Source organism: Salmo salar, chromosome 13 (assembly GCF_965601325.2).
Source record: "Salmo salar chromosome 13, fSalSal1, whole genome shotgun sequence".
NCBI classification, from domain to species: domain Eukaryota; kingdom Metazoa; phylum Chordata; class Actinopteri; order Salmoniformes; family Salmonidae; genus Salmo; species Salmo salar.
Window position 1 is genome coordinate 13,547,320 of NC_138303.1, and position 26,508 is coordinate 13,573,827.

The 26,508-nt window shown below is 49.6% G+C and overlaps 1 protein-coding gene across 1 annotated transcript in view; it reads left to right on the forward strand.

Moving 5' to 3' along the window:
* Positions 1 to 26,508, forward strand: part of LOC106566442 (solute carrier organic anion transporter family member 4A1) — a 67,863-nt gene that overhangs the window by 19,540 nt on the left and 21,815 nt on the right. The window contains exons 2-5 of the mRNA XM_082959838.1: positions 15,856 to 16,970; positions 20,491 to 20,581; positions 22,607 to 22,728; positions 22,842 to 22,953. Coding sequence (XP_082815964.1) covers positions 16,112 to 16,970; positions 20,491 to 20,581; positions 22,607 to 22,728; positions 22,842 to 22,953 — 1,184 coding nt within the window. The 5' untranslated portion in view covers positions 15,856 to 16,111. The remainder of the gene's footprint in view (positions 1 to 15,855; positions 16,971 to 20,490; positions 20,582 to 22,606; positions 22,729 to 22,841; positions 22,954 to 26,508) is intronic.

Below are 26,508 nucleotides of genomic sequence, written 5' to 3' on the forward strand. Positions count from 1 at the left end.
ATGTAGCGGTGTAGCTGACTGCTGGTGGACTACTGGTGACTACTACTGGGATTGTTGACATTGACAGTTCAGCATTATTTTAGTTTATTTTAAGATAAACTAAAATAATGCTGAACTGTCAATGTCAACAATCCCAGTAGTCCACCAGTAGTCAGCTACACCGCTACATGGCTAAAAACTACTTTCCTGTAGGTAACTAGTGGTGTAGGTAACTAGTGGTGTAGGTAACTAGTGGTGTAGGTAACTAGTGGTGTAGGTAACTAGTGGTGTAGGTAACTAGTGGTGTAGGTAACTAGTGGTGTAGCTACCTGCTGGTGTAGGTAACTGCTGGTGTAGTCTAACTAATGGAACTGCCCACTACATCTTATACAAGAAAACATAACATAACCCTTATTTGTTGTTCTCTATCTGACCATTGTGCGAAGTAATTACTCTCTGGCTGTCACACAGATGTCACTACCCTGTCACCCTCACCGGGTCGGCAGAAACCGGATGTATCTGGTTTTCAGGGTAAATGAAAATAGAGCCTTTGATGCGGTCTTCCTCTTTCGCACGTTAATCTTAACTCTTCCTACACATTTTCTGGATTAGTTGAACAGTGTAGAAGAGAACTTCCTCTTTTTTTCTTCTCATCAGGACCAGAAAGAAAGAAAGTGCTCTCTGTCATTTCTTTTATCTGCTACTTTGTATTATATGACATTTGGATTTAGATATCATTCTTTTTTTTTACCAGGTAGTTTTGATATAGTGAACTGCTTTTTCTAAGTAACTTAAGTTAAACAAATGATACCCCTTAATCTCGTAATGATTGGTTTACTGTAGCTCAACGTCTTGCGATGTGAAGTAATTGGTAGTTAGATTGTATGTTCAGAGTAGCTTCCCCAACATTGGACATGGATACCTCCTACTCTGTTTTATCTGAGGAATGGAGGTTGTGTGTACTATTGTTAGTGAAAGTGTTTCTCTTCTAAAAACAGGTACCTGTTCTCTGTGAGAGAGTGACTCTACCTCTTGAGAATGAGGACCGCTAGTCCTGTCGCTTATTTATCTGAGATATGGTTTGTTTTTGAGGTCCTCATTTCAAATCAAATCAAATCCAATTGTATTGTATTTGTCACATGCGCCAAATACAACAGGTGTAGACCTTACAAGTGAAATGCTTACTTACAAGCCCTTAACCAACAACACCGTTTTAAGAAAAATAAGTGTTATGTAAAAATAGAAAATAAAAGTAACAAATAATTCAACAGCAGCAGTAAAATAACAATAGCGAGGCTATATACAGAGGGTACCGGTACAGAGTCAATGTGTGGGGGCACAGGTTAGTCGAGGTAATTGAGGTAATATGTACATGTAGGTAGAGTTATTAATGTGACTATGCATAGATAACAACAGAGAGTAGCAGCAGTGTAAAATGGGGGACGGGGGGCAATGCAAATTGTCTGGGTAGCCATTTGATTGGATGTTCAGGAGTTTTATGGCTTGGGGGTAGAAGCTGTTAAGAAGCCTTTTGGACCTAGACTTGGCGCTCCGGTACCGCTTGCCCTGCGGTACCGGAGTGAACTCACTTTGATGTAGAAAATGAAATGATATGAAATGATATGACAGGTCTGTAAAACACTAGGTTTGCCAAATCTCAAGTTTGGCCCTTGTTTTTCTTATATCCGAAGCACTGGGACACAAACCAACAATAATGGATATCAGGCCATGGCTCATTGTGAACGTTGGCTCAAGTGTTTTCCTCCCAGCCCCAGAATTCTAATCATAGACTAATCTAGGCAAGTTGTCTCACTCTCTCTCTTTCTCTCTCACAGTCAGGAAACACCTTGTAAGTACTGTATGTTTCTCTTCAGACATACATTTGACCTGGGAGAAGTAGCAGGGGGCAGTTTGCTCCCTGGACTTTCTACAGACCTACTTATCCACCCCTCCAACCACATCCTTAACTGTCTAACCTTTTCATCCTAAACAAACATACACAAGCATACCTTAACATCCCAAACAGACTGCACCCCAGAAAAACATTCCCTGCTCGCCCCCATCCATTCACACCAGCACTCGCTTCCAGGATACTCATCTAACTATCTCTCTCCAGTCCAGTGAGAATAGCAATGGTCTGAGGGAAATGAGGATATCTCCACTTGGCCATCAATCAACCGCTCGATAAGATTTAATTAGGATTTAATAGGATTTTTCTGGTCTGGCTCCCGTCGGTATGCCCTTCTATCTGCAATCATCATAGCAAGTTGCTGAAGGTTGTCATCTTTTTCTGTTTTCTTATCAAGACAAAGGAGCTGATCGTGGACTACAGGAAAAAGCGGGCCCCCATTAACATCGACGGGGCTGTAGTGGAGCGGGTCGAGAGTTTCATGTTCCTTGGTGTCCAATTCACCAACGAACTATCATGGTTCAAACACACCAAGACAGTCGTGAAGAGGGCACGACAACACCTTTCCCCCCTCAGGAGTCTGAAAAGATTTGGCATGGGTCCTCAGATCCTCAAATGGTTCTACAGCTGCACCATCGAGAGCATCCTGACTGGTTGCATCACCGCCTGGTGTGGCAACTGCTCGCCATCTGACCGTAAGGCGCTACAGAGGGTAATGCGAACGGCCCAGTACATCACCGCGGCCAAGCTTCCTGCCATCCAGGACCTAGGAAAAGCCCATAAAATTGTCAGAGACTCCAGTCACCCAAGTTATAGGACTGTTTTCTCTGTTACCTCACGGCAAGCGGTACCAGAGCGCCAAGTCTAGGACCAAAAGGCTCCTTAACAGCTTCTACCCCCAAGCCATTAGACTGCTGAACACTTCATAAAAATCTCCATCGGACAATTTACATTGACACCCCCCCTCTTGTACATTGCTGCTACTCGCTGTTTGTTTGTTACATTTTACATTTTAGTCATTTAGCAGACACACTTATCCAGAGCGACTTACAGTAGTGAATGCATACATTTCATACTTTTTTTCTCCACCCATTTCCCCCCCCCCCCCCCCGTGTTACTTATGCATAGTCACTTCACCCCCACCTACATGTACAACTAGCCTGTGCCCCCGCACACTGACTTGGTACCTGTACCCCCCTGTATATAACCTCCTTATTGTTGTTCTTATTGTGTTACTTTTTATTATGACTTTTTATTTTAGCCTACTTGGTAAATGTTTTCTTCTTCTTGAACTGCACTGTTGGTTAAGGGCTTGTAAGTAAGCGTTTCACAATAAAGTCTACACTTGTTGTATTCGGCGCATGTGGTAAATAAAGTTGGATTTGATTTGAACAGTACCACACCTCAACAGTGCCATTACTTCATACAGTATTGTTAGGACATTAGTTGTGGTTAGGTATGTACACTACCGGTCAAAACGTTTTACAACACCTACTCTTATTTTTACTATTTTCTACGTTGGAGAATAATAGTGAAGACATCAAAACTATGATATAACACATATGGAATCATGTAGTAACCAAACAAAGTATTAACAAATGAAAATATATTTGAGATTCTTCAAAGTAGCCACTCTTTGCCTTGATGATAGCTTTTCACACTCTTGGCATTCTCTCAACCAGCTTCATGAGGTAGTCACCTGGTATGCATTTTAATTAACAGGTGTGCCGTCTTAAAAGTTAATTTGTGGAATTTATTTCCTTCTTAATGTGTTTGAGCCAATCAGTTGTGTTGTGACAAGGTAGGGGTGGTATACAGAAGATAACCCTATTTGGTAAAAGACCAAGTCCATATTATGGCAAGAACAGCTCAAATAAGCAAAGAGAAACTTACAAGTTCATTAGCGTTACCTCTGCTGCAGAGGACAAGTTCATTAGCGTTACCTCTGCTGCAGAGGACAAGTTCATTAGAGTTACCTCTGCTGCAGAGGACAAGTTCATTAGAGTTACCTCTGCTGCAGAGGACAAGTTCATTAGAGTTACCAGCCTTAGAAATTGCAGCCCAAATAAATGCTTCACAGAGTTCAAGTAACAGGCACATTTCAACATCAACTGTTCAGAGGAGACTGTGTGAATCAGACCTTCATGGTCAAATTGCTGCATAGAAACCACTACTAAAGGGCACCAATAAGAAGAGACTTGTGTCATGACTGTCATGATCTGGTCAGGGTACAGGAGACCACCACCTTACAGATTATCTCCCAAACCCCCAACAGAGGAGGAGAGATCTAGGGGTCTGAAGATGTGGGGGTTTTATGACCCCTCACGCCCATAATAAACCTTAGGCCACAGAGAAATTCCTTTGTCCTCACAATGGAGAACTGGCCTCAGAACATTAAACATGCAATAAAGGGACTTTGGAACAATGGTTTCCGTCAGCCACAACGGTGGTCATGACGAGAGGTGGAATATGAAAATGTATGTAACTTTTGTATTGTTATTAAAGGTTAAGAGATTACGTTATTATGAAAACATTGTACCTTTAAGAGTTTTCCCAGTATATGCCTGATGTTTATACATTGTACGTTGTGTGGAAAATATCCAAATCAAAGAGAATGTTTTGGTAAGGATGAAATGTGAAGTTAGTGTCTAAAATTGGATTTTAGTCAAATCTAGGCCTTGTCCCTTAACTTGGTACGCCCAGAGAATTGCCCTAAAGGCGGTTACGCCCACTTCTGACCCGAGGGTATAAGACAGGAGAGTGAAGAATTAACATATCAGACTAAGTGACCCCAAGCTGCAGTGAAGGTCTAACAAAGTCAACGAACCCCAAAACGAAACACAAGGTTGAAGACAAAGAAATCTTTTTCTACACGAGCTACGGACGAGTAGCTGTGTCTAAGCGGGTGAATTCAAGCCGAACCACTCAGCCTCCACTCTCCATTGAATCGTGGTATCTACACCGTTCGAGTCCGAAGCTGTGAGCTCTGAGCTACAGAGCTGTCTGTCCTCAGAAGACCCCTTTCAGATCAAGGGTGAGGGATCAGACCACTAAGCCAAGAAGGACACTGACATCGTGAGGACAACCAGAGAGTTGCGCCGGAGAAGTGCGTCATTGAGAAGCCTAAACGACCCACGCGGAGCTTCCCACCTGAGACCTCCAACACGTAATTACATCATTATATTCTGGCCCATAAGAGCGGCAGTTCGGGGCAAGGCTAGGTTTAAATAAGCATAGCTGACAAATGAACCCAAATGTATATTTCTCTCGTGTACTTTCTTGGTTTCTCTCTCTTTTAAATCCCCATTTTGGGTAACACGCGCCATAGTGTGTTGGCCCGTTATACTAAGTCCTAATCAATAGCCTAGACTGTGTTTTGTGTATGTGTATTTTTATCATCATTTTAGCTTGCTAGTAAATAAATAATCAACTAAGATTGGTGTGGTAAACTCATTGGTGTAGCCCGGGTTCGTGCAGATTCACGGATTATGCGACGTTCAGACATGAGACAAGAGGTTGATTAATTTAGCAACTGTTGTAAAATCGATATTCTGATATTCTTTGAGTTAATTTGGGAAATAGAAACTCAAACTAATTTCCCATGGTGCCCCAGGTTGATGAGTTAATAATTGCTTGATTCATTGCTTAATTCATTTAATCACGCAATTATAAACCGTTAATCATTCGATGAGCAACAGTCGTCACATTAACTAATACAACGTCACGACACTTGCTTGGGTCAAGAAACACGAGCAATGGACATTAGACCGGTGGGAATTTGTCCTTTGGTCTGGAGTCCAAATCTGACATTTTTGGTTCCAACCGCCGTGTCTTTGTCAGACGTGGTGTGGGTGAATGGATGATCTCTGCATGTGTATTTCCCACCGTAAAGCATGGAGGAGGAGGTGTTATGGTGTGAGTGTCACCAGCAAAGCAAACCGTCTGTGATTCATTTAGAATTCAAGGCACACTTAATCAGAATGGCTACCACAGCATTCTGCAGCGATACGCCATCCCATCTGGTTTGGGCTTAGTGGGACTAACAGGAAAATGACCCAACACAGCTCCAGGCTGTGAAGGGCTATTTTACCAAGAAGGAGAGTGATGGAGTGCTGCATCAGATGACCTGGTCTCCACAATCACCAGCCTTCAACCAAATTGAGATGGTTTGGGATGAGTCGGACTGCAGAGTTAAGAAAAAGCAGCCAACAAGTACTCAGCATATGTGGAAACACCTTCAAGACTGGTGAAAAAGCATTCCAGGATAAGCTGGTTGAGAGAATGCCAAGAGTGTGCAAAGCTGTCATCAAGGCAAATGGTGGCTATTTGAAAAATCTGAAATATAAAATATATTTGGATTTGTTTATCACTTTTTTGGTTACTACATGATTCCATATGTGTTATTTCATAGTTTTGATGTCTTCACTATTATTGTACAATGTAGAAAATAGTAAAAAATAAAGAAAAACCCTTGAAGGAGTAGGTGTTCTAAAACTTTTGACCTGTAGTGTATGTAGACAAAAACTGTGATGTCATCACGGCTGTGGATATCAGCTTTGTGGTATTACCTATGTGGACTCTGGGCAGAGGCTCCAGTATAATGATTTGTTTTGAGGATCCTGAAAGCAGCCGCTTTGATTTAACCTGTAAAGTGACACTCAGGGAACACCTGTCTGTTTCAGCTGGTTAGGGAGAGGAAGTCGAGGCACTTATTGGACTGGTTTATTTTACATAACCTCTGATAGTGTGTGTTTTAGAGATGGAGAGAGACCATCCTTTGGGATCCCTCGTAGTCCAGTGTCGTTTCCCTCCAGTTATCACGGTTCAGGGTTGTCGTTTGGGTCTGGCTGGACATGGTTCTGGAGATCCGTGACTTGCAGATCTTATCTCAGTGGGGTCGGGGATGGTCAGATCTTGTCTCAGTGGGGTCGGGGATGGTCAGATCTTGTCTCAGTGGGGTCGGGGATGGTCAGATCTTGTCTCAGTGGGGTCGGGGGTGGTCAGATCTTGTCTCAGTGGGGTCGGGGGTGGTCAGATCTTGTCTCAGTGGGGTCGGGGGTGGTCAGATCTTGTCTCAGTGGGGTCGGGGGTGGTCAGATCTTGTCTCAGTGGGGTCGGGGGTGGTCAGATTATGTGGATTCACATGGCCTTACTTGAGGTGTGCTTTGAGGTTGTTACGGAAATGCTTTTTCTGTCTTCCTGGGGCACGGTATCCATCCCTGAGCTGTGAGTAGAAGATTTGTTTTCCTCACGAGGTGACCTGCCCATCTGAGTTGATGTCTCATTTCGTTGGCTTCTATACCGGAGGACTTGATGTCTCATTACGATGGCTTCTATACCGGAGGACTTGATGTCTCATTACGATGGCTTCTATACCGGAGGACTTGATGTCTCATTACGATGGCTTCTATACCGGAGGACTTGATGTCTCATTACGATGGCTTCTATACCGGAGGACTTGATGTCTCATTACGATGGCTTCTATACCGGAGGACTTGATGTCTCATTACGATGGCTTCTATACCGGAGGACTTGATGTCTCATTACGATGGCTTCTATACCGGAGGACTTGATGTCTCATTACGATGGCTTCTATACCGGAGGACTTGATGTCTCATTACGATGGCTTCTATACTGGAGGACTTGATGTCTCATTACGATGGCTTCTATACCGGAGGACTTGATGTCTCATTACGATGGCTTCTATACCGGAGGACTTGATGTCTCATTACGATGGCTTCTATACCGGAGGACTTGATGTCTCATTACGATGGCTTCTATACCGGAGGACTTGATGTCTCATTACGATGGCTTCTATACCGGAGGACTTGATGTCTCATTACGATGGCTTCTATACCGGAGGACTTGATGTCTCATTACGATGGCTTCTATACCGGAGGACTTGATGTCTCATTACGATGGCTTCTATACCGGAGGACTTGACGTCTCATTACGATGGCTTCTATACCGGAGGACTTGACGTCTCATTACGATGGCTTCTATACCGGAGGACTTGACGTCTCATTACGATGGCTTCTATACCGGAGGACTTGACGTCTCATTACGATGGCTTCTATACCGGAGGACTTGGATCTCTGCAGGACACTGATGTTGGTTTCTCTGTCTTCCCAGTAGTTGTTAAGTATTTTCCTGAGGCAGCGTTGGTGGAACCTTTTCAAGGGGTTTAATGTGTTTTCGATATGCGGTCCAGGTTTCTACACCGTATAGCAGGGTAGGGATGATCATGGAGGTATACACATCCACTTTGGTCCTGGTGGTAATGTCGTGATCCTGGACGACCCTGTTTCTGAGTTTACCAAAGGCAGCACTAGCTAGTGTAGCATATTGCAGCAAAGATGGCTACTGTAGGTGTGGGAAACTGGGATTGTTTTTTTTAAACTATTGCATTGTTGGCAGTGATCTTGGTAGGTGTGCTCCCGGAGCTTGCTGGTTGAGGACATTTGTTTTGCTGGTGTTGAGTGTTGGACCCATCCTGATGTATGCTTCTATAAATATGTTAACGATGGCCTGGAGGTCAGCTTATGAGCAGGTTCTCACAGAAGTGGTTGTGGTTCTTGACTTGGCTCTAAAACTGATGATATTGAATATGTTCCCATCTGTCCTGTAGGTGATGTTTATGCCTATGGACAGTCTGCTATCTGTCAGGTGACCCATTCCAGCCAGGAAGACAGAGAAGAGGGTTGTTGATAGGACGCAGCCTTGCTTTACTTCGGTCCTTATCTCGATTGACTCTGTGGTTTCACTACCAGAGAGAGTGACACACCGTCATGCAGGAAGTGGAGGATGTTAACACATTGTGTAGGGCAGCCACATTAGGAGGATATTATGGATATTATTACGATATTATGTTATATTATACTGTATAATACAGTGGTTATTATTTGATATTATGTTATATTATATTATACTGTATAATACAGTGGTTATTATATGATATTATGTTATATTATACTGTATAATACAGTGGTTATTATATGATATTATACTGTATAATACAGTGGTTATTATATTATATTATACTGTATAATACAGTGGTTATTATATTATATTATACTGTATAATACAGTGGTTATTATATGATATTATATTATACTGTATAATACAGTGGTTATATGATATTATGTTATATTATATTATACTGTATAATACAGTGGTTATTATATTATATTATACTGTATAATACAGTGGTTATTATATGATATTATGTTATATTATACAGCGGGTATGATGTTATATTATACTGTATAATACAGCGGGTGGGGGGGGGGGGGTCCGGTAAGGTGGTCAATGGGAGGTGGTGGTAAGCTCTAGCTAGTTACCCAGGTGGATTAGCTGGTGTAGTGGTGGGCCGTTCCAGCCGTCAGGGTTGGGCATTGTGCCGTCTCAGCGTGTGCCTTTAAGAGGCTTGGAGAGACAGGCTTAGAACCTGGGATACCTCAGTCTCTATCTCTCTCCCTGACTCTGTTTCTATCATCAGCCTGGCTCTGGCTCTCTCTCTGGCGCTCTCTCTGGCTCTCTCTCTGGCTCTCTCTCTGGCTCTCTCTCTGGCTCTCTCTCTGGCTCTCTCTCTGGCGCTCTCTCTGGCGCTCTCTCTGGCGCTCTCTCTGGCGCTCTCTCTGGCTCTCTCTCTGGCTCTCTCTCTGGCTCTCTCTCTGGTTCTCTCTCTGGCTCTCTCTCTGGCTCTCTCTCTGGCTCTCTCTCTCTCTTCTTTGGGATATATTTGTGATTACCATGAGGAGGAGTGGAGGTAGGATGCTAATCATAGTTAATATTATCTTAGTGTTTGCTGTCATGCTTCATGATTTGTATCGAAGAGTAATTGAGAAAACATTGAAAAAAAAACCACTATAGTGAATCTAAGTAATTTTTTTCCTCGATCTGATTATATTGTTAGTAAATGAAGTAAATGATGTTGTGCCGAGGAGAGGAGTATTAGGCTAGTAGGTTATGTGAAAGAAAAGGGAGAAAGAAATTCTGCGTAGCTCCCAAAGCTAAGCAAGAAAAGAGGAGTTTCTTAAAACCAGTCCCTCAGAATGAAAGATAACAACAGCACTGTGCTCACTTTAATGATATGTTTAAAGTGGTTGTTAGCTTTTCTTTCGTAATACTTGCTCAACCAAACATTAAGGAAAGGAACCAATAAAACGATATGGGTTTAGCGACCATTGAACAAGACATCACATGTTTATTGTTCTGAAGAATGTTGGCAGACCAAACTGTTTCCGCAGGTGTCCTGGGAGTTCTAAAGCACTTACATTATATTCAATAGAATGGGTTCAAGAATCAAAACAGAACATGGTCTCTACAAACCAAGCAACAAGGAGTATGTTTAAGGTAAGAATGGGCTACTTCATAGAAATATCCAAGTGTTATCTGACTAAATGCTTTCAGTTGTTTCTGATTGGCTGTTTTTGTGTTGGGATAGGTTTGATGAGATGGAGTCTGAACTGTAGAATGTGATTAGCTGGTGAACTCTTCAAGGGAGAATGAAGCAAAGGCAATGTTGGCTACTGTGTAGCTATACTTTACCAGGGATTGACATAATGTCACGTCCTGACCCTGGTATGAGGTCATTTTTCCCTAGTAGATTGGTCAGGGCGTGAGGGGGGGGGTTTCGTCTATGCGTTTTGGGTTTTCTGTTTTCTATGTGGGTTGTCTAGAGTTTCATTCTATGTTGTCATTTTCTATGTTGTGGCCAGGTATGGTTTTCAATCAGAGGCAGCTGTCTATCGTTGTCTCTGATTGGAAGCCATACTTAGGCAGGCTGTTTTTCATGGGGTTTTGTGGGTGGTTGTTTTCCGTTTAGTCTAGTGTACCTGGCGGGACTGTTGTTGGTCGTTTTGTTGTTAAAGTGATTTCATTAAATACAAAGAATGAGCGCTATCCACGCTGCGTCTTGGTCTCCATTCAACGACCCCTGCGACACATAAAGTCTGAAAGCAAGTATTTCAGGGATTGACATAAAGTCTGAAAGGCACTTGCCCATTGGGCAAATCAGGAGTATTTTTTTGGTTGCCCGAAGATTATGATCACTTGACCGAAAAATTTAAATGAGCTATTTACACGCAGAATGCCTTACCGTGTATTGTCTGCCTTTCACCTACTCATAGGGGAGGAATCAGGAAGATCAGTATTGGAATTCTTTGGTGGTGTGGGGTGAAGTGGTGAGGGGTGGTGTGAGGTGGGGTGAGGTGGTGTGGGGTGAGGTGGTGTGGTGTGGGGTGAAGAGGGGTGAGGTGAAGAGGGGTGAGGGGGGGTGGGGTGAAGAGGGGTGAGGGGGTGAGGTTGGGTGAAGAGGGGTGGGGTGGTGTGGGGTGAGGTGGTGTGGTGTGGGGTGAGGTGGTCTGGGGTGAAGAGGGGTGGTCTGGGGTGAAGAGGGGTGAGGTGGTGTGGGGTGAAGATGGGTGGGGTGAAGGGGTGTGAGGGGGTGTGGGGTGAGGTGGGGTGAGGTAGTGTGAGGTCAGGGGGGTGAGGTGGTGTGGGGTGATGTGTGGGGTGATGTGGGTGAAGGGGGTGAGGTGGTGTGGGGTGATGTGAGGGGTGAGGTGATGTGGGGTGAAGGGGGTGAGGTGGTGTGGGGTGGTGAGGGGTGATGTGAGGTGGTGAGGGGTGATGTGAGGTGGGGAGGGGTGAGGAGGGGAGGGGTGAGGTGATGTGGGGTGATGTGATGTGGGGTGATGTGAGGGGTGATGTGGGGTAATGTGAGGGGTGATGTGGGGTAATGTGAGGGGTGAGGTGATGTGGGGTGAAGGGGGGTGGGGTTGTGTGGGGTGAAGAGGGGTGATGTGGGGTGAAGAGGGGTGATGTGAGGTGGTGAGGGGAGGGGTGAGGAGGGGAGGGGTGAGGTGATGTGGGGTGAAGGGGGGTGAGGTGATGTGAAGGGGGTGAGGTGATGTGAAGGGGGGTGAGGTGATGTGAAGGGGGGTGAGGTGATGTGAAAGGGGGTGAGGTGATGTGGGGTGAAGGGGGGTGAAGGGGGGTGGGGTGAAGGATGTGAGGTGAGGTGGTGTGGGGTGAAGAGGGGTGATGTGAGGTGGTGAGGGGATTAGAGGGGTGATGTGAGGGGTGAGGTGGTGTGGGCTGAAGGGTGGTGTGGGATGAGGTGGTTTGGGGTGAAGAGGGGTGATGTGAGGTGGATTCGGGGTGAGGTGATGTGGGGTGAAGGGGGTGGGGTGAAGTGGTGTGGGGTGAAGAGGGTGGTGTGGGGTAAAGAGGGGTGGTGTGGGGTGAAGAGGGGTGGTGTGGGGTAAAGAGGGGTGAGGTGAGGTGAAGAGGGGTGGTGTGGGGTAAAGAGGGGTGAGGTGGGGTAAAGAGGGGTGAGGTGGGGTGAAGAGGGGTGAGGTGGGGTGAAGAGTGGTGATGTGAGGTGGTGAGGGGAAGGGTGGGGTGAAGGGGGGTGAGCTGGTGTGACGGGGGGTGATGTGAGGTGGATTCGGGGTGAGGTGGGGTGAAGGGGGGTGAGGTGATGTGGGGTGAAGGGGGGTGGTGTGGGGTAAGAGGGGTGAGGTGGGGTGAAGAGGGGTGAGGTGGGGTGGTGAGGGGTGATGGGTGAGGTGGGGGTGAAGAGGGGTGATGGTGTGGGGTGGGGTGAAGAGGGTGAGGTGGCGAAGGGTGAAGTGGTGTGGGGTAAAGGGGGGTGCAGGGCTGTGGGGTGAGGTGGTGTGGGTTGAAGAGGGTGAGGTGGTGTGGGGTGAAGAGGGGTGATGTGAGGTGGTGAGGGGAGGGGTGATGTGGGGTGAAGGGGGGTGAGGTGGGGTGAAGTGGTGTGGGGTGAAGGGGGGTGGTGTGGGGTGGGGTGAGGTGATGTGGGGTGAGGTGGTGTGGGGTGAAGAGGGGTGAGGTGGTGTGGGGTGAGGTGATGTGGGGTGAAGAGGGGTGAGGTGGTGTGGGGTGAAGAGGGGTGAGGTGGTGTGGGGTGAAGAGGGGTGAGGTGGTGTGGGGTGAAGAGGGGTGATGTGGGGTGAAGAGGGGTGATGTGGGGTGAAGAGGGGTGAGGTGGTGTGGGGTGAAGAGGGGTGAGGTGGTGTGGGGTAAAGAGGGGTGAGGTGGTGTGGGGTAAAGAGGGGTGAGGTGGTGTGGGTTGAAGAGGGTGAGGTGGTGTGGGGTGAAGGGGGATGTAGTGAAGGGGGTGAGGTGGTGTGGGGTAAAGAGGGGTGAGGTGGTGTGGGTTGAAGAGGGTGAGGTGGTGTGGGGTAAAGAGGGGTGAGGTGGTGTGGGTTGAAGAGGGTGAGGTGGTGTGGGGTGAAGAGGGTGAGGAGGGGTGGGGTAGGAGATCCAGGGGTCAGCTGATCACCATATGAATGACCTTTGGTTCACCTGTTAGCCTGTGTTCTCTACCTTCTGTTCCACAGCACCATGTACACTCACCGGGTTCATTTGCATTTATCAGAGATATTATTCAAAGTATTTCAACTGTCATTCATGGAGGACAATGTTCTTGAGAGCCAGTAAAGTATATAGGGAACATTCACTGAATAGATACAGTATGTCTTCATGTGAAATGGTGAGATGACTGCTGTGTTTGTCTAGGGGGGGAGGGTCTGTTTGTCTGGGGGGAAACCTGTGGGTCTGAGGTGAGGTGGTGTGGGGTGGTGAGGGGTGATGTGAGGTGGTGAGGGGTGATGTGAGGTGGGGAGGGGTGAGGAGGGGAGGGGTGAGGTGATGTGGGGTGATGTGAGGGGTGATGTGGGGTGATGTGAGGGGTGATGTGGGGTAATGTGAGGGGTGAGGTGATGTGGGGTGAAGGGGGGTGGGGTTGTGTGGGGTGAAGAGGGGTGATGTGGGGTGAAGAGGGGTGATGTGAGGTGGTGAGGGGAGGGGTGAGGAGGGGAGGGGTGAGGTGATGTGGGGTGAAGGGGGGTGAGGTGATGTGAAGGGGGTGAGGTGATGTGAAGGGGGGTGAGGTGATGTGAAGGGGGGTGAGGTGATGTGAAAGGGGGTGAGGTGATGTGGGGTGAAGGGGGGTGAAGGGGGGTGGGGTGAAGGATGTGAGGTGAGGTGGTGTGGGGTGAAGAGGGGTGATGTGAGGTGGTGAGGGGATTAGAGGGGTGATGTGAGGGGTGAGGTGGTGTGGGCTGAAGGGTGGTGTGGGATGAGGTGGTTTGGGGTGAAGAGGGGTGATGTGAGGTGGATTCGGGGTGAGGTGATGTGGGGTGAAGGGGGTGAGGTGATGTGGGGTGAAGTGGTGTGGGGTGAAGAGGGTGGTGTGGGGTAAAGAGGGGTGGTGTGGGGTGAAGAGGGGTGGTGTGGGGTAAAGAGGGGTGAGGTGAGGTGAAGAGGGGTGGTGTGGGGTAAAGAGGGGTGGTGTGGGGTAAAGAGGGGTGGTGTGGGGTAAAGAGGGGTGAGGTGGGGTGAAGAGGGGTGAGGTGGGGTGAAGAGTGGTGATGTGAGGTGGTGAGGGGAAGGGTGGGGTGAAGGGGGGTGGCTGGGGTGACGAGGGGTGATGTGAGGTGGATTCGGGGTGAGGTGGGGTGAAGGGGGGTGAGGTGATGTGGGGTGAAGAGGGTGGTGTGGGGTAAAGAGGGGTGAGGTGGGGTGAAGAGGGGTGAGGTGGGGTGGTGAGGGGTGATGGGTGAGGTGGGGTGAAGAGGGGTGATGTGTGGGGTGGGGTGAAGAGGGTGAGGTGGCGAGGGGTGAAGTGGTGTGGGGTAAAGGGGGGTGCAGGGCTGTGGGGTGAGGTGGTGTGGGTTGAAGAGGGTGAGGTGGTGTGGGGTGAAGAGGGGTGATGTGAGGTGGTGAGGGGAGGGGTGATGTGGGGTGAAGGGGGGTGAGGTGGGGTGAAGTGGTGTGGGGTGAAGGGGGGTGGTGTGGGGTGGGGTGAGGTGATGTGGGGTGAGGTGGTGTGGGGTGAAGAGGGGTGAGGTGGTGTGGGGTGATGTGGGGTGAAGAGGGGTGAGGTGGTGTGGGGTGAAGAGGGGTGAGGTGGTGTGGGGTGAAGAGGGGTGATGTGGGGTGAAGAGGGGTGAGGTGGTGTGGGGTAAAGAGGGGTGAGGTGGTGTGGGGTGAAGAGGGGTGAGGTGGTGTGGGGTAAAGAGCGGTGGGGTACAGAGGGGTGAGGTGGTGTGGGGTTAAGAGGGGTGAGGTGGTGTGGGGTAAAGAGGGGTGAGGTGGTGTGGGTTGAAGAGGGTGAGGTGGTGTGGGGTGAAGGGGGATGTAGTGAAGGGGGTGAGGTGGTGTGGGGTAAAGAGGGGTGAGGTGGTGTGGGTTGAAGAGGGTGAGGTGGTGTGGGGTAAAGAGGGGTGAGGTGGTGTGGGTTGAAGAGGGTGAGGTGGTGTGGGGTGAAGAGGGTGAGGAGGGGTGGGGTAGGAGATCCAGGGGTCAGCTGATCACCATATGAATGACCTTTGGTTCACCTGTTAGCCTGTGTTCTCTACCTTCTGTTCCACAGCACCATGTACACTCACCGGGTTCATTTGCATTTATCAGAGATATTATTCAAAGTATTTCAACTGTCATTCATGGAGGACAATGTTCTTGAGAGCCAGTAAAGTATATAGGGAACATTCACTGAATAGATACAGTATGTCTTCATGTGAAATGGTGAGATGACTGCTGTGTTTGTCTAGGGGGGGAGGGTCTGTTTGTCTGGGGGGAAACCTGTGGGTCTGGACAATGTAGTTGTGTTAGTGTTTTGGCCTGTCCTTGGACCAGCTCCCCCCATGCAGAGCTAATCTCTTTAGTGTTTATTCTGGTCCTCTGGACCGCTCCATCGCCCCGGCACCATCACAGGAGGGTAATAGGTAGTACAGTACCACGAGACCGGGCTAAACCGGACCAGACCAGAGACACGTGCTCTCTGTCTTTCAGCAGGCACTAGACAGAAAGGAATTGGCTCAGATTAAAGTTCACGTGTTTTATTAGAATCCATTTTTTTTAATCTCCACATTTTCATATTTTCAAAAGAACACCTTGTGATAATGTCTGACAGTCCTCTCTCCTTTTTTTAGGAGGACGTTTCCCAGAGGCCCCGGTAAAGCATATCTTGTCCATTTCCCTGTGTAGTGGTCCCCTCTGGCAGAGGATTGCTTTCGACTTGCAGACACTTTCACTGCTCAATGGCATAACCAAACACTGGGTGAGAGAGTACAGACACTAGCCCACAGGAGAAAATCATCCCTTTCTTACAGCACACTCCCTCTCCCCCAAAATCCTCCCCTGTCTCCCAGGCCTTTTATCCCTCTCAGAGAGCCCCTCCCTGGGGTCATGCCTATCCTACTCAATGCCGACGCCTCCTTCAGCTCCAAGCAGGAGCTGCTGGACCTCCAGGACAGCCCCATGGGCCCCTCCCTAGAGACACCCAGCCCTGTGGACTCTCAGAAGGACAGCCCCATGGGCCCCTCCCTAGAGACACCCAGCCCTGTGGACTCTCAGAAGGACAGCCCAGTGGGTTCAGGCCCCGGCAGCCACATCATCCTCACCAGGGCTGCTACCCCACTGCCTGGACAGCTTTACATGGGCGAAGCGCCCGCGGAGACCCCACTGGGCCTCACATTCATCCCCACAGACTCAGCAGGGATGTGTGGCTGGGGGGCTCTGACACCCCGAGTCATCCAGACCTTCAACACCCCTCGCTGGGTACTGTTCTTCCTGTGTGTGGCCTCCTTCCTCCAGGGCATGATCATCAACGGCTTCATCAACACCGTGGTGACCTCAATAGAGAGGCGCTTTGACCTGCGCAGCTACCAGACCGGGCTCATCGCCAGCTCTTACGACATCGCTGCCTGTGTGTGCCTGGCCTTCGTCAGTTACTTTGGTGGGACGGGGCACAAGCCTCGCTGGCTGGGCAGTGGGGTGCTGGTCATGGCGCTAGGATCTCTTGTGTTCGCCCTGCCTCACTTCACCACTCCCCCGTACCAGGTAAGCATGCCCGAGCGGACAGGGGTGTGCACGGGGAACCGTACCAGCCCGTGCCATGAGAGGGAGGGCGGGGGCCTGTCCAGCTACCGCTTTGTCTTCATGCTGGGCCAGTTCTTGCATGGGGTGGGAGCCACGCCCCTCTACACTCTGGGCGTCACCTACCTGGACGAGAACGTCAAGTCCAGTTACGCTCCGGTGTACATCGGTGAGTCACTACGCACAACACTCTGACCATCGTTCTGATCTCTTTATGAGATGTATTTCCTACGCTTTCATGTTAATTCATGTGGTGCATGTCTTTGTCATCCTCTAGAGAAAAGTTTCCATTGTTTTTAATAACGGTACAATGTTTCATTTAAACGTAAAACAAAAATACAAGGACCTGTAAACTGCAGATCACAGCTTACTTGATTTTGATATGGTGTAGACTATCGTCTTACTACTCTTCTTCTCTCTGTGCTGGCGGTGTTTGTGGTGGCTGACTGATACCGTGTCCTGGATGTGTTTGTGGTGGCTGACTGATACCGTGTCCTGGATGTGTTTGTGGTGGCTGACTGATACCGTGTCCTGGATGTGTTTGTGGTGGCTGACTGATACCGTGTCCTGGCGGTGTTTGTGGTGGCTGACTGATACCGTGTCCTGGATGTGTTTGTGGTGGCTGACTGATACCGTGTCCTGGATGTGTTTGTGGTGGCTGACTGATACCGTGTCCTGGCGGTGTTTGTGGTGGCTGACTGATACCGTGTCCTGGATGTGTTTGTGGTGGCTGACTGATACCGTGTCCTGGATGTGTTTGTGGTGGCTGACTGATACCGTGTCCTGGATGTGTTTGTGGTGGCTGACTGATACCGTGTCCTGGCGGTGTTTGTGGTGGCTGACTGATACCGTGTCCTGGATGTTATTGTGGTGGCTGACTGATACTGTGTCCTGGCGGTGTTTGTGGTGGCTGACTGATACCGTGTCCTGGATGTGTTTGTGGTGGCTGACTGATACAGTGTCCTGGATGTGTTTGTGGTGGCTAACTGATACCGTGTCCTGGATGTGTTTGTGGTGGCTGACTGATACCGTGTCCTGGAGGTGTTTGTGGTGGCTGACTGATTCCGTGTCCTGGATGTGTTTTTGGTGGCTGACTGATACCGTGTCCTGGATGTGTTTGTGGTGGCTGACTGATACCGTGTCCTGGATGTGTTTGTGGTGGCTGACTGATACTGTGTCCTGGAGGTGTTTGTGGTGGCTGACTGATACCGTGTCCTGGATGTGTTTGTGGTGGCTGACTGATACCGTGTCCTGGATGTGTTTGTTGTGGCTGACTGATACCGTGTCCTGGATGTGTTTGTGGTGGCTGACTGATACCGTGTCCTGGCGGTGTTTGTGGTGGCTGACTGATACCGTGTCCTGGAGGTGTTTGTGGTGGCTGACTGATACCGTGTCCTGGCGGTGTTTGTGGTGGCTGACTGATACCGTGTCCTGGCGGTGTTTGTGGTGGCTGACTGATACCGTGTCCTGGAGGTGTTTGTGGTGGCTGACTGATACCGTGTCCTGGCGGTGTTTGTGGTGGCTGACTGATACCGTGTCCTGGAGGTGTTTGTGGTGGCTGACTGATACCCTGTGTGAATTTTATCCATGTGGTCTCTTCTACATTAGGTGTGTGTGTGTGGATGGTCAGAGACCACAGACAAATAACACAGCAGCCACCAGAATACTGTGAGACTTGTCAAACAAGGGTGGAATGACAGGAAACAGGATGTGCAGATGAGAGCAGAGTCTGATTCATTGGTGTGAGGGTCATTTGGCTGACTCATGAGATATAGCCGAGAATGACTCACTAACTCACTAGCGTTAGATGTGAAATCATGAGTGTAGAGAGGATTGTATCTAGTGGATCGGAATGGCAATTTTTAACTCCATAAGGGTGACAGACTGTTTACACCCCTGTTGATTGGTTGTTGAATACAGTTGTTGAAATTGGATGTGGGTAACATTATGTCATTATGTCTCCAACTGAACTCCAACAGACAAGTCCCAGAAACCCCTGCTTACATCTGTTCTCTATTGACCTGACATCATACAGGATCAAAGTCACGTCCAGAATCAGGCCTGCGATTCTGACCATCCTTTACCCCTCCCATCTTTCCATTCAGCACTTTCCCCACAGACATCAATAATATGCCTTTGAATTGTGCCTCTCCCCTGCTTTTTTCCTTTGAGGCAATAGAAGAAAATCGCCATTTCAATGACCTCAGTGAGAACTCAGTGAATGGACTGTCTGTCTCTGTCAGCTTATTGATCAAAATAAACAACATGTATGAAAACCAAACTATCAAAGTAGGAACAATGAGGTCTTATAACCTGGTTGAGGCAGGAACAATGAGGTCTTATAACCTGGTTGAGGCAGGAACAATGAGGTCTTATAACCTGGTTGAGGCAGGAACAATGAGGTCTTTTAACATGGTTGAGGCAGGAACAATGAGGTCTTTTAACATGGTTGAGGCAGGAACAATGAGGTCTTTTAACCTGGTTGAGGCAGGAACAATGAGGTCTTTTAACCTGGTTGAGGCAGGAACAGTTGTATTGTATGTATTAAGGATCTCCATTACCTGTTGCCAAGGCAGCAGCTACTCTTCCTGGGGTCCAGCAACATTCAGGCAGTTATAGACAGTTTAAAATGTTTCATAACACTTTTCACAACACATTAAGTGTGTTCCCTTAGACCACTTCTCTACACGCACGTACACATGGATTTTGTTTTGTAGATATTAGCTGTTTTTTTATCTGATTCTACTGCTTGCATGAATTACTTAATGTGGAATAGATTTCCATGTATTCGTGACTATGTAGTACTGTGCGCCTCCCATAGTCTGTTCTGGACTTGGGGACTGTGAAGAGACCTCTGGTGGCATGTCTTGTGAAGAGACCTCTGGTGGCATGTCTTGTGAAGAGACCTCTGGTGGCATGTCTTGTGAAGAGACCTCTGGTGGCATGTCTTGTGAAGAGACCTCTGGTGGCATGTCTTGTGAAGAGACCTCTGGTGGCATGTCTTGTGAAGAGACCTCTGGTGGCATGTCTTGTGAAGAGACCTCTGGTGGCATGTCTTGTGAAGAGACCTCTGGTGGCATGTCTTGTGAAGAGACCTCTGGTGGCATGTCTTGTGGGGTATGAACAGGTGTATGAGCTGTGTGCTAGTCATTTAGACAGACAGCTCGGTGCTTTCAACATGTCAATACCTCTCATAAATACAAGTAGTGATGAAGTCAATCTCTCCTCCACTTTGAGCCATGAGAGATTGACATGCATATCATTAATTTAGCTCTCTGTGTACTTTTAAGGGACAGACGTGCTGCCCTGTTCTGAGCCAATTGTAATTTTCTGAGGTCCCTCTTTGTGGCACCTGACCACATGACTCAACAGTCGTCCAGGTGCGACAAAACCAGGCCTGTAGGACCTGTCTTGTTGATAGTGTTGTTTAGAAGGTAGAGCAGCGCTTTATTATGGACAGACTTCTCCCCATCTTAGCTACTGGTGTATCAATAGGTTTTGACCATGACACTTTACAATCCAGGGTTACTCCAAGCAGTTTAGTCACCACATTATTTATTACAATATTTAGTTGAGGTTTAGGGTTTAGTGAATGATTTGTCCCAATTACAATGCTTTTAATAACAATGAGGGGAAGTAGGAAGTCCCTAACTGATGCTCTTTTCTGGTCTGTCTGTCTGGCTTCTCAGGGATCTTCTATACAGCAGCCATCGTGGGTCCAGCAGCAGGGTACCTTCTAGGAGGATACTTCCTCAACATCTACACAGAGATCCACATGATGTGAGTACCTCTGTCTGTCTGCCTCCACCTATCATACCTCTTGACTCAGCTCAGAGGAACAGCTTCTTAATCCGTCTGTATTTACTGTATCTGATTCAGCTGGACCCATAGACTGTATAAAAATGATTTCACCTTAAAAGGGGAAATGCCTTCCTACAGATATACAATAGTACCCTCTAGTGATATACAGATATACAATAGACTCCAGCCATCCTAGTCATAGACTTGTATTCGGCGCATGTGACAAATAACATTTGATTTGAGTGGCAATTCTACAGATATACAATACTACCCTCTAGTGGCCATTCTACAGATATACAATACTACCCTCTAGTGGCCATTCTACAGATATACAATACTACCCTCTAGTGGCCATTCTACTGATATACAATAGTACCCTCTAGTGGCCATTCTACTGATATACAATACTACCCTCTAGTGGCCATTCTACAGATATACAATACTACCCTCTAGTGGCCATTCTACTGATATATAATACTACCCTCTAGTGGCCATTCTACTGATATACAATACTACCCTCTAGTGGCCATTCTACAGATATACAATACTACCCTCTAGTGGCCATTCTACAGATATACAATACTACCCTCTAGTGGCCATTCTACAGATATACAATACTACCCTCTAGTGGCCATTCTACAGATATACAATACTACCCTCTAGTGGCCATTCTACTGATATACAATAGTACCCTCTAGTGGCCATTCTACTGATATACAATACTACCCTCTAGTGGCCATTCTACTGATATACAATACTACCCTCTAGTGGCCATTCTACAGATATACAATACTACCCTCTAGTGGCCATTCTACAGATATACAATACTACCCTCTAGTGGCCATTCTACAGATACAATACTACCCTCTAGTGGCCATTCTACAGATACAATACTACCCTCTAGTGGCCATTCTACTGACATACAATACTACCCTCTAGTGGCCATTCTACAGATATACAATACTACCCTCTAGTGGCCATTCTACAGATATACAATACTACCCTCTAGTGGCCATTCTACAGATATACAATACTACCCTCTAGTGGCCATTCTACAGATATACAATACTACCCTCTAGTGGCCATTCTACAGATATACAATACTACCCTCTAGTGGCCATTCTACAGATATACAATACTACCCTCTAGTAGCCATTCTACAGATATACAATACTACCCTCTAGTGGCCATTCTACAGATATACAATACTACCCTCTAGTGGCCATTCTACAGATATACAATACTACCCTCTAGTGGCCATTCTACAGATATACAATACTACCCTCTAGTGGCCATTCTACAGATATACAATACTACCCTCTAGTGGCCATTCTACAGATATACAATACTACCCTCTAGTGGCCATTCTACAGATACAATACTACCCTCTAGTGGCCATTCTACAGATACAATACTACCCTCTAGTGGCCATTCTACAGATATACAATACTACCCTCTAGTGGCCATTCTACAGATATACAATACTACCCTCTAGTGGCCATTCTACAGATATACAATACTACCCTCTAGTGGCCATTCTACAGATATACAATAGTACCCTCTAGTGGCCATTCTACAGATATACAATACTACCCTCTAGTGGCCATTCTACAGATATACAATACTACCCTCTAGTGGCCATTCTACAGATATACAATAGTACCCTCTAGTGGCCATTCTACAGATATACAATACTACCCTCTAGTGGCCATTCTACAGATACAATACTACCCTCTAGTGGCCATTCTACAGATATACAATACTACCCTCTAGTGGCCATTCTACAGATATACAATACTACCCTCTAGTGGCCATTCTACAGATATACAATACTACCCTCTAGTGGCCATTCTACAGATACAATACTACCCTCTAGTGGTCCTTTGCAGTGTAACATTTACTCATAATTCTCAATAAATAATCCAATGCTCTCGACTTCATTATTGTCCATCTCGCAACTTTTTGTCCTCTTCGTCATATTCTGTGCCCCTTCCCTGTGTGTAGGACGGAGCTGACTCCAGAGAACCCTCTGTGGGTGGGGGCCTGGTGGATTGGCTTCCTGGCAGGAGGCGCAGCAGCGCTGGTCGTCGCCCTGCCCATCCTGGGTTACCCACGCCAACTACCAGGTTACTGACCAACTTAATGTCACTTCACCACCACAGAACCCAACACATCCCAATCATATCAGTCTTTGACATCAACATATATATCTGTATTTTCTCCCCCTTTGTCTGTCCAGGCTCTCAGAAGTATGTGGCCATGCGTGTATCTGAGGCCCACCAGCTGAAAGATGGCAGTCAGGCCAGTGCATCAGACCCTCAGTTTGGGAAGTCAGTGAAAGACATGCCTAGGTACAGTAGGTGACCCTACCCTTTACGATACAGAAGGAACCAAGCCTTCCACTCTCCTTGTCCCCTGACCCTGCTGCCCGCTGGTCACCCTGTCCCCTTACCCCTGTCCCGCTGGACCCTGTCCCCTGACCCTGTGCCCCCCTGACCCGTGTCCCCTGACCCTGTCCCCTTACCGTTGTCCCCTGTCCCTGTCCTCTTACCCTGTCCCCTTACCCTGTCGGCCCTTACCCTGCTCCCTGGTCCCCTACCCTGTCCCCGACTACCCTGGCCCCGTACCCTGTCCCCTACCCTGTCCCCTGGGGACCCTGTCCCTTAGCCCTGTCCCGCTGGGACCCTGCTCCCCTGACCCTGTCCCCTGACCCTGTCCCCTGTCCCTGTCCCCTGTCCCTGTCCCCTACCCTGTCTCCACTACCCTGTCCCCTACCCTGTCGCCCTTGACCCGTGTCCCCTTAGCCCTGTCCCTGTCCCCTTCACCCTGTCCGCGGCTTGAGCCCTGTCCCCTACCGTGTGTCCCCTGACCCTGTCCCCTTACCCTGTCCCCTGACCCTGTCCCCTTACCCTGTCCCCTTACCCTGTCCCCTTACCCTGTCCCCTGTACCCTGTCCCCTTACCCTGTCCCCTTACCCTGTCCCCTTATCCTGTCCCCTTACCCTGTCCCCTTACCCTGTCCCCTTACCCTGTCCCCTTATCCTGTCCCCTTATCCTGTCCCCTTACCCTGTCCCCTACCCTGTCCCCTACCCTGTCCCCTTACCCTGTCCCCTTATCCTGTCCCCTTACCCTGTCCCCTTACCCTGTCCCCTACCCTGTCCCCTACCCTGTCCCCTTACTCTGTCCCCTTACTCTGTCCCTGTCCCCTTACCCTGTCCCCTTACCCTGTCCCCTTACCCTGTCCCCTTACCCTGACCCTGTCCCCTGACCCTGTCCCCTTACCCTGTCCCCTTACCCTGTCCCCTGTCCCTATCCCCTACCCTGTCTCCACTACCCTGTCCCTGTCCTCTTACCCTGTCCCTGTCCCCTTACCCTGTCCCCTTACCCTGTCCCCTGACCCTGTCCCCTTACCCTGTCCCCTTACCCTGTCCCCTTACCCTGTCCCCCTTACCCTGTCCCCTTACCCTGTCCCCTGTCCCTGTCCCCTAACCTTGTCCTCTAACCCTGTCCCCTAACCCTGTCCCCTTACCCTGTCCCCTACCCTGTCCCCTTACCCTGTCCCCTTACCCTGTCCCCTTACCCTGTCCCCCTTCCCTGACCCTGTCCCCTTACCCTGTCCCCTTACCCTGTCCCCTGACCCTGTCCCCTTACCCTGTCCCCTGTCCCTGCCCCCTACCCTGTCCCCTACCCTGTCCCCTACCCTGTCCCCTTACCCTGTCCCCTTACCCTGTCCCCTTACCCTGTCCCTGTCCCCTTACCCTGTCCCTGTCCCCTTACCCTGTCCCCTTACCCTGTCCCCTGTCCCCTTACCCTGACCCTGTCCCCTTACCCTGTCCCCTGACCCTGTCCCCTGACCCTGTCCCCTTACCCTGTCCCCTTACCCTGTCCCCTGACCCTGTCCCCTGACCCTGTCCCCTGACCCTGTCCCCTTACCCTGTCCCCTGACCCTGTCCCCTTACCCTGTCCCCTTACCCTGTCCCCTTACCCTGTCCCTGTCCCCTTACCCTGTCCCTGTCCCCTTACCCTGTCCCCTTACCCTGTCCCCTTACCCTGTCCCCTACCCTGTCCCTTACCCTGTCCCCTTACCCTGTCCCTTACCCTGTCCCCTACCCTGTCCCCTACCCTGTCCCCTACCCTGTCCCTACCCTGTCCCCTACCCTGTCCCTACCCTGTCCCCTACCCTGTCCCCTACCCTGTCCCCTACCCTGTCCCTTACCCTGTCCCCTGGCCCTGTCCCCTTACCCTGTCCCCTTACCCTGTCCCCTTACCCTGTCCCCTGTCCCTGTCCCCTGTCCCTGTCCCCTGTCCCTGTCCCCTTACCCTGTCCCCTTACCCTGTCCCCTTACCCTGTCCCCTTACCCTGTCCCCTTACCCTGTCCCCTTATCCTGTCCCCTTACCCTGTCCCCTTACCCAGTCCCCCTACCCTGTCCCCTTACCCTGTCCCCTTACCCTGTCCCCTTACCCTGTCCCCTTACCCTGTCCCCTACCCTGTCCCCTTACTCTGTCCCTGTCCCCTTACCCTGTCCCCTTACCCTGTCCCCTTACCCTGTCCCCTTACCCTGTCCCCTGACCCTGTCCCCTTACCCTGTCCCCTTACCCTGTCCCTGTCCCCTACCCTGTCCCCTACCCTGTCCCCTGTCCCTGTCCTCTTACCCTGTCCCTGTCCCCTTACCCTGTCCCTTGCCCTGTCCCCTTACCCTGTCCCCTTACCTTGTCCCCTTACCCTGTCCCCCTTCCCTGTCCCCTTACCCCGTCCCCCGTCCCTGTCCTCTAACCCTGTCCTCTAACCCTGTCCTCTAACCCTGTCCCCTTACCCTGTCCCCTTACCCTGTCCCCTTACCCTGTCCCCTTACCCTGTCCCCTTACCCTGTCCCCTTACCCTGTCCCCTGACCCTGTCCCCTTACCCTGTCCCCTTACCCTGTCCCCTTACCCTGTCCCCTGTCCCTGCCCCCTACCCTGTCCCCTTACCCTGTCCCCTACCCTGTCCCCTACCCTGTCCCCTTACCCTGTCCCCTTACCCTGTCCCCTTACCCTGTCCCTGTCCCCTTACCTTGTCCCCTTACCCTGTCCCCTGTCCCCTTACCCTGACCCTGACCCTGTCCCCTTACCCTGTCCCCTTTCCCTGTCCCCTTACCCTGTCCCTGTCCCCTTACCCTGTCCCCTTACCCTGTCCCCTGTCCCCTTACCCTGACCCTGACCCTGTCCCCTTACCCTGTCCCCTTACCCTGTCCCTTACCCTGTCCCCTTACCCTGTCCCCTTCCTTTCCCCTTCCTGTCCCCTGTACCCTGTCCCCTTACCCTGTCCCTGTCCTCTTACCCTGTCCCCTTACCCTGTCCCCTTACCCTGTCCCCTTACCCTGTCCCCTTACCCTGTCCCCTTACCCTGTCCCTTCACCCTGTCCCCTTACCCTGTCCCCTTACCCTGTCCCCTTACCCTGTCCCCTGTCCTCTTACCCTGTCCCTGTCCTCTTACCCTGTCCCTGTCCTCTTACCCTGTCCCCTTACCCTGTCCCCTTACCCTGTCCCCTTACCCTGTCCCCTTACCCTGTCCCCTTACCCTGTCCCCTTACCCTGTCCCCTTACCCTGTCCCCTTACCCTGTCCCTTCACCCTGTCCCCTTACCCTGTCCCCTTACCCTGCCCCTGTCCTTACCCTGTCCCTGTCCCCTTACCCTGTCCCCTCACCCTGTCCCCTTACCCTGTCCCCTTACCCTGTCCCCTTACCCTGTCCCCTTACCCTGTCCCCTTACCCTGTCCCCTTACCCTGTCCCCTTACCCTGTCCCCTCACCCTGTCCCCTTACCCTGTCCCCTTACCCTGTCCCCTTACCCTGTCCCCTCACCCTGTCCCCTCACCCTGTCCCCTCACCCTGTCCCCTTACCCTGTCCCCTTACCCTGTCCCCTTA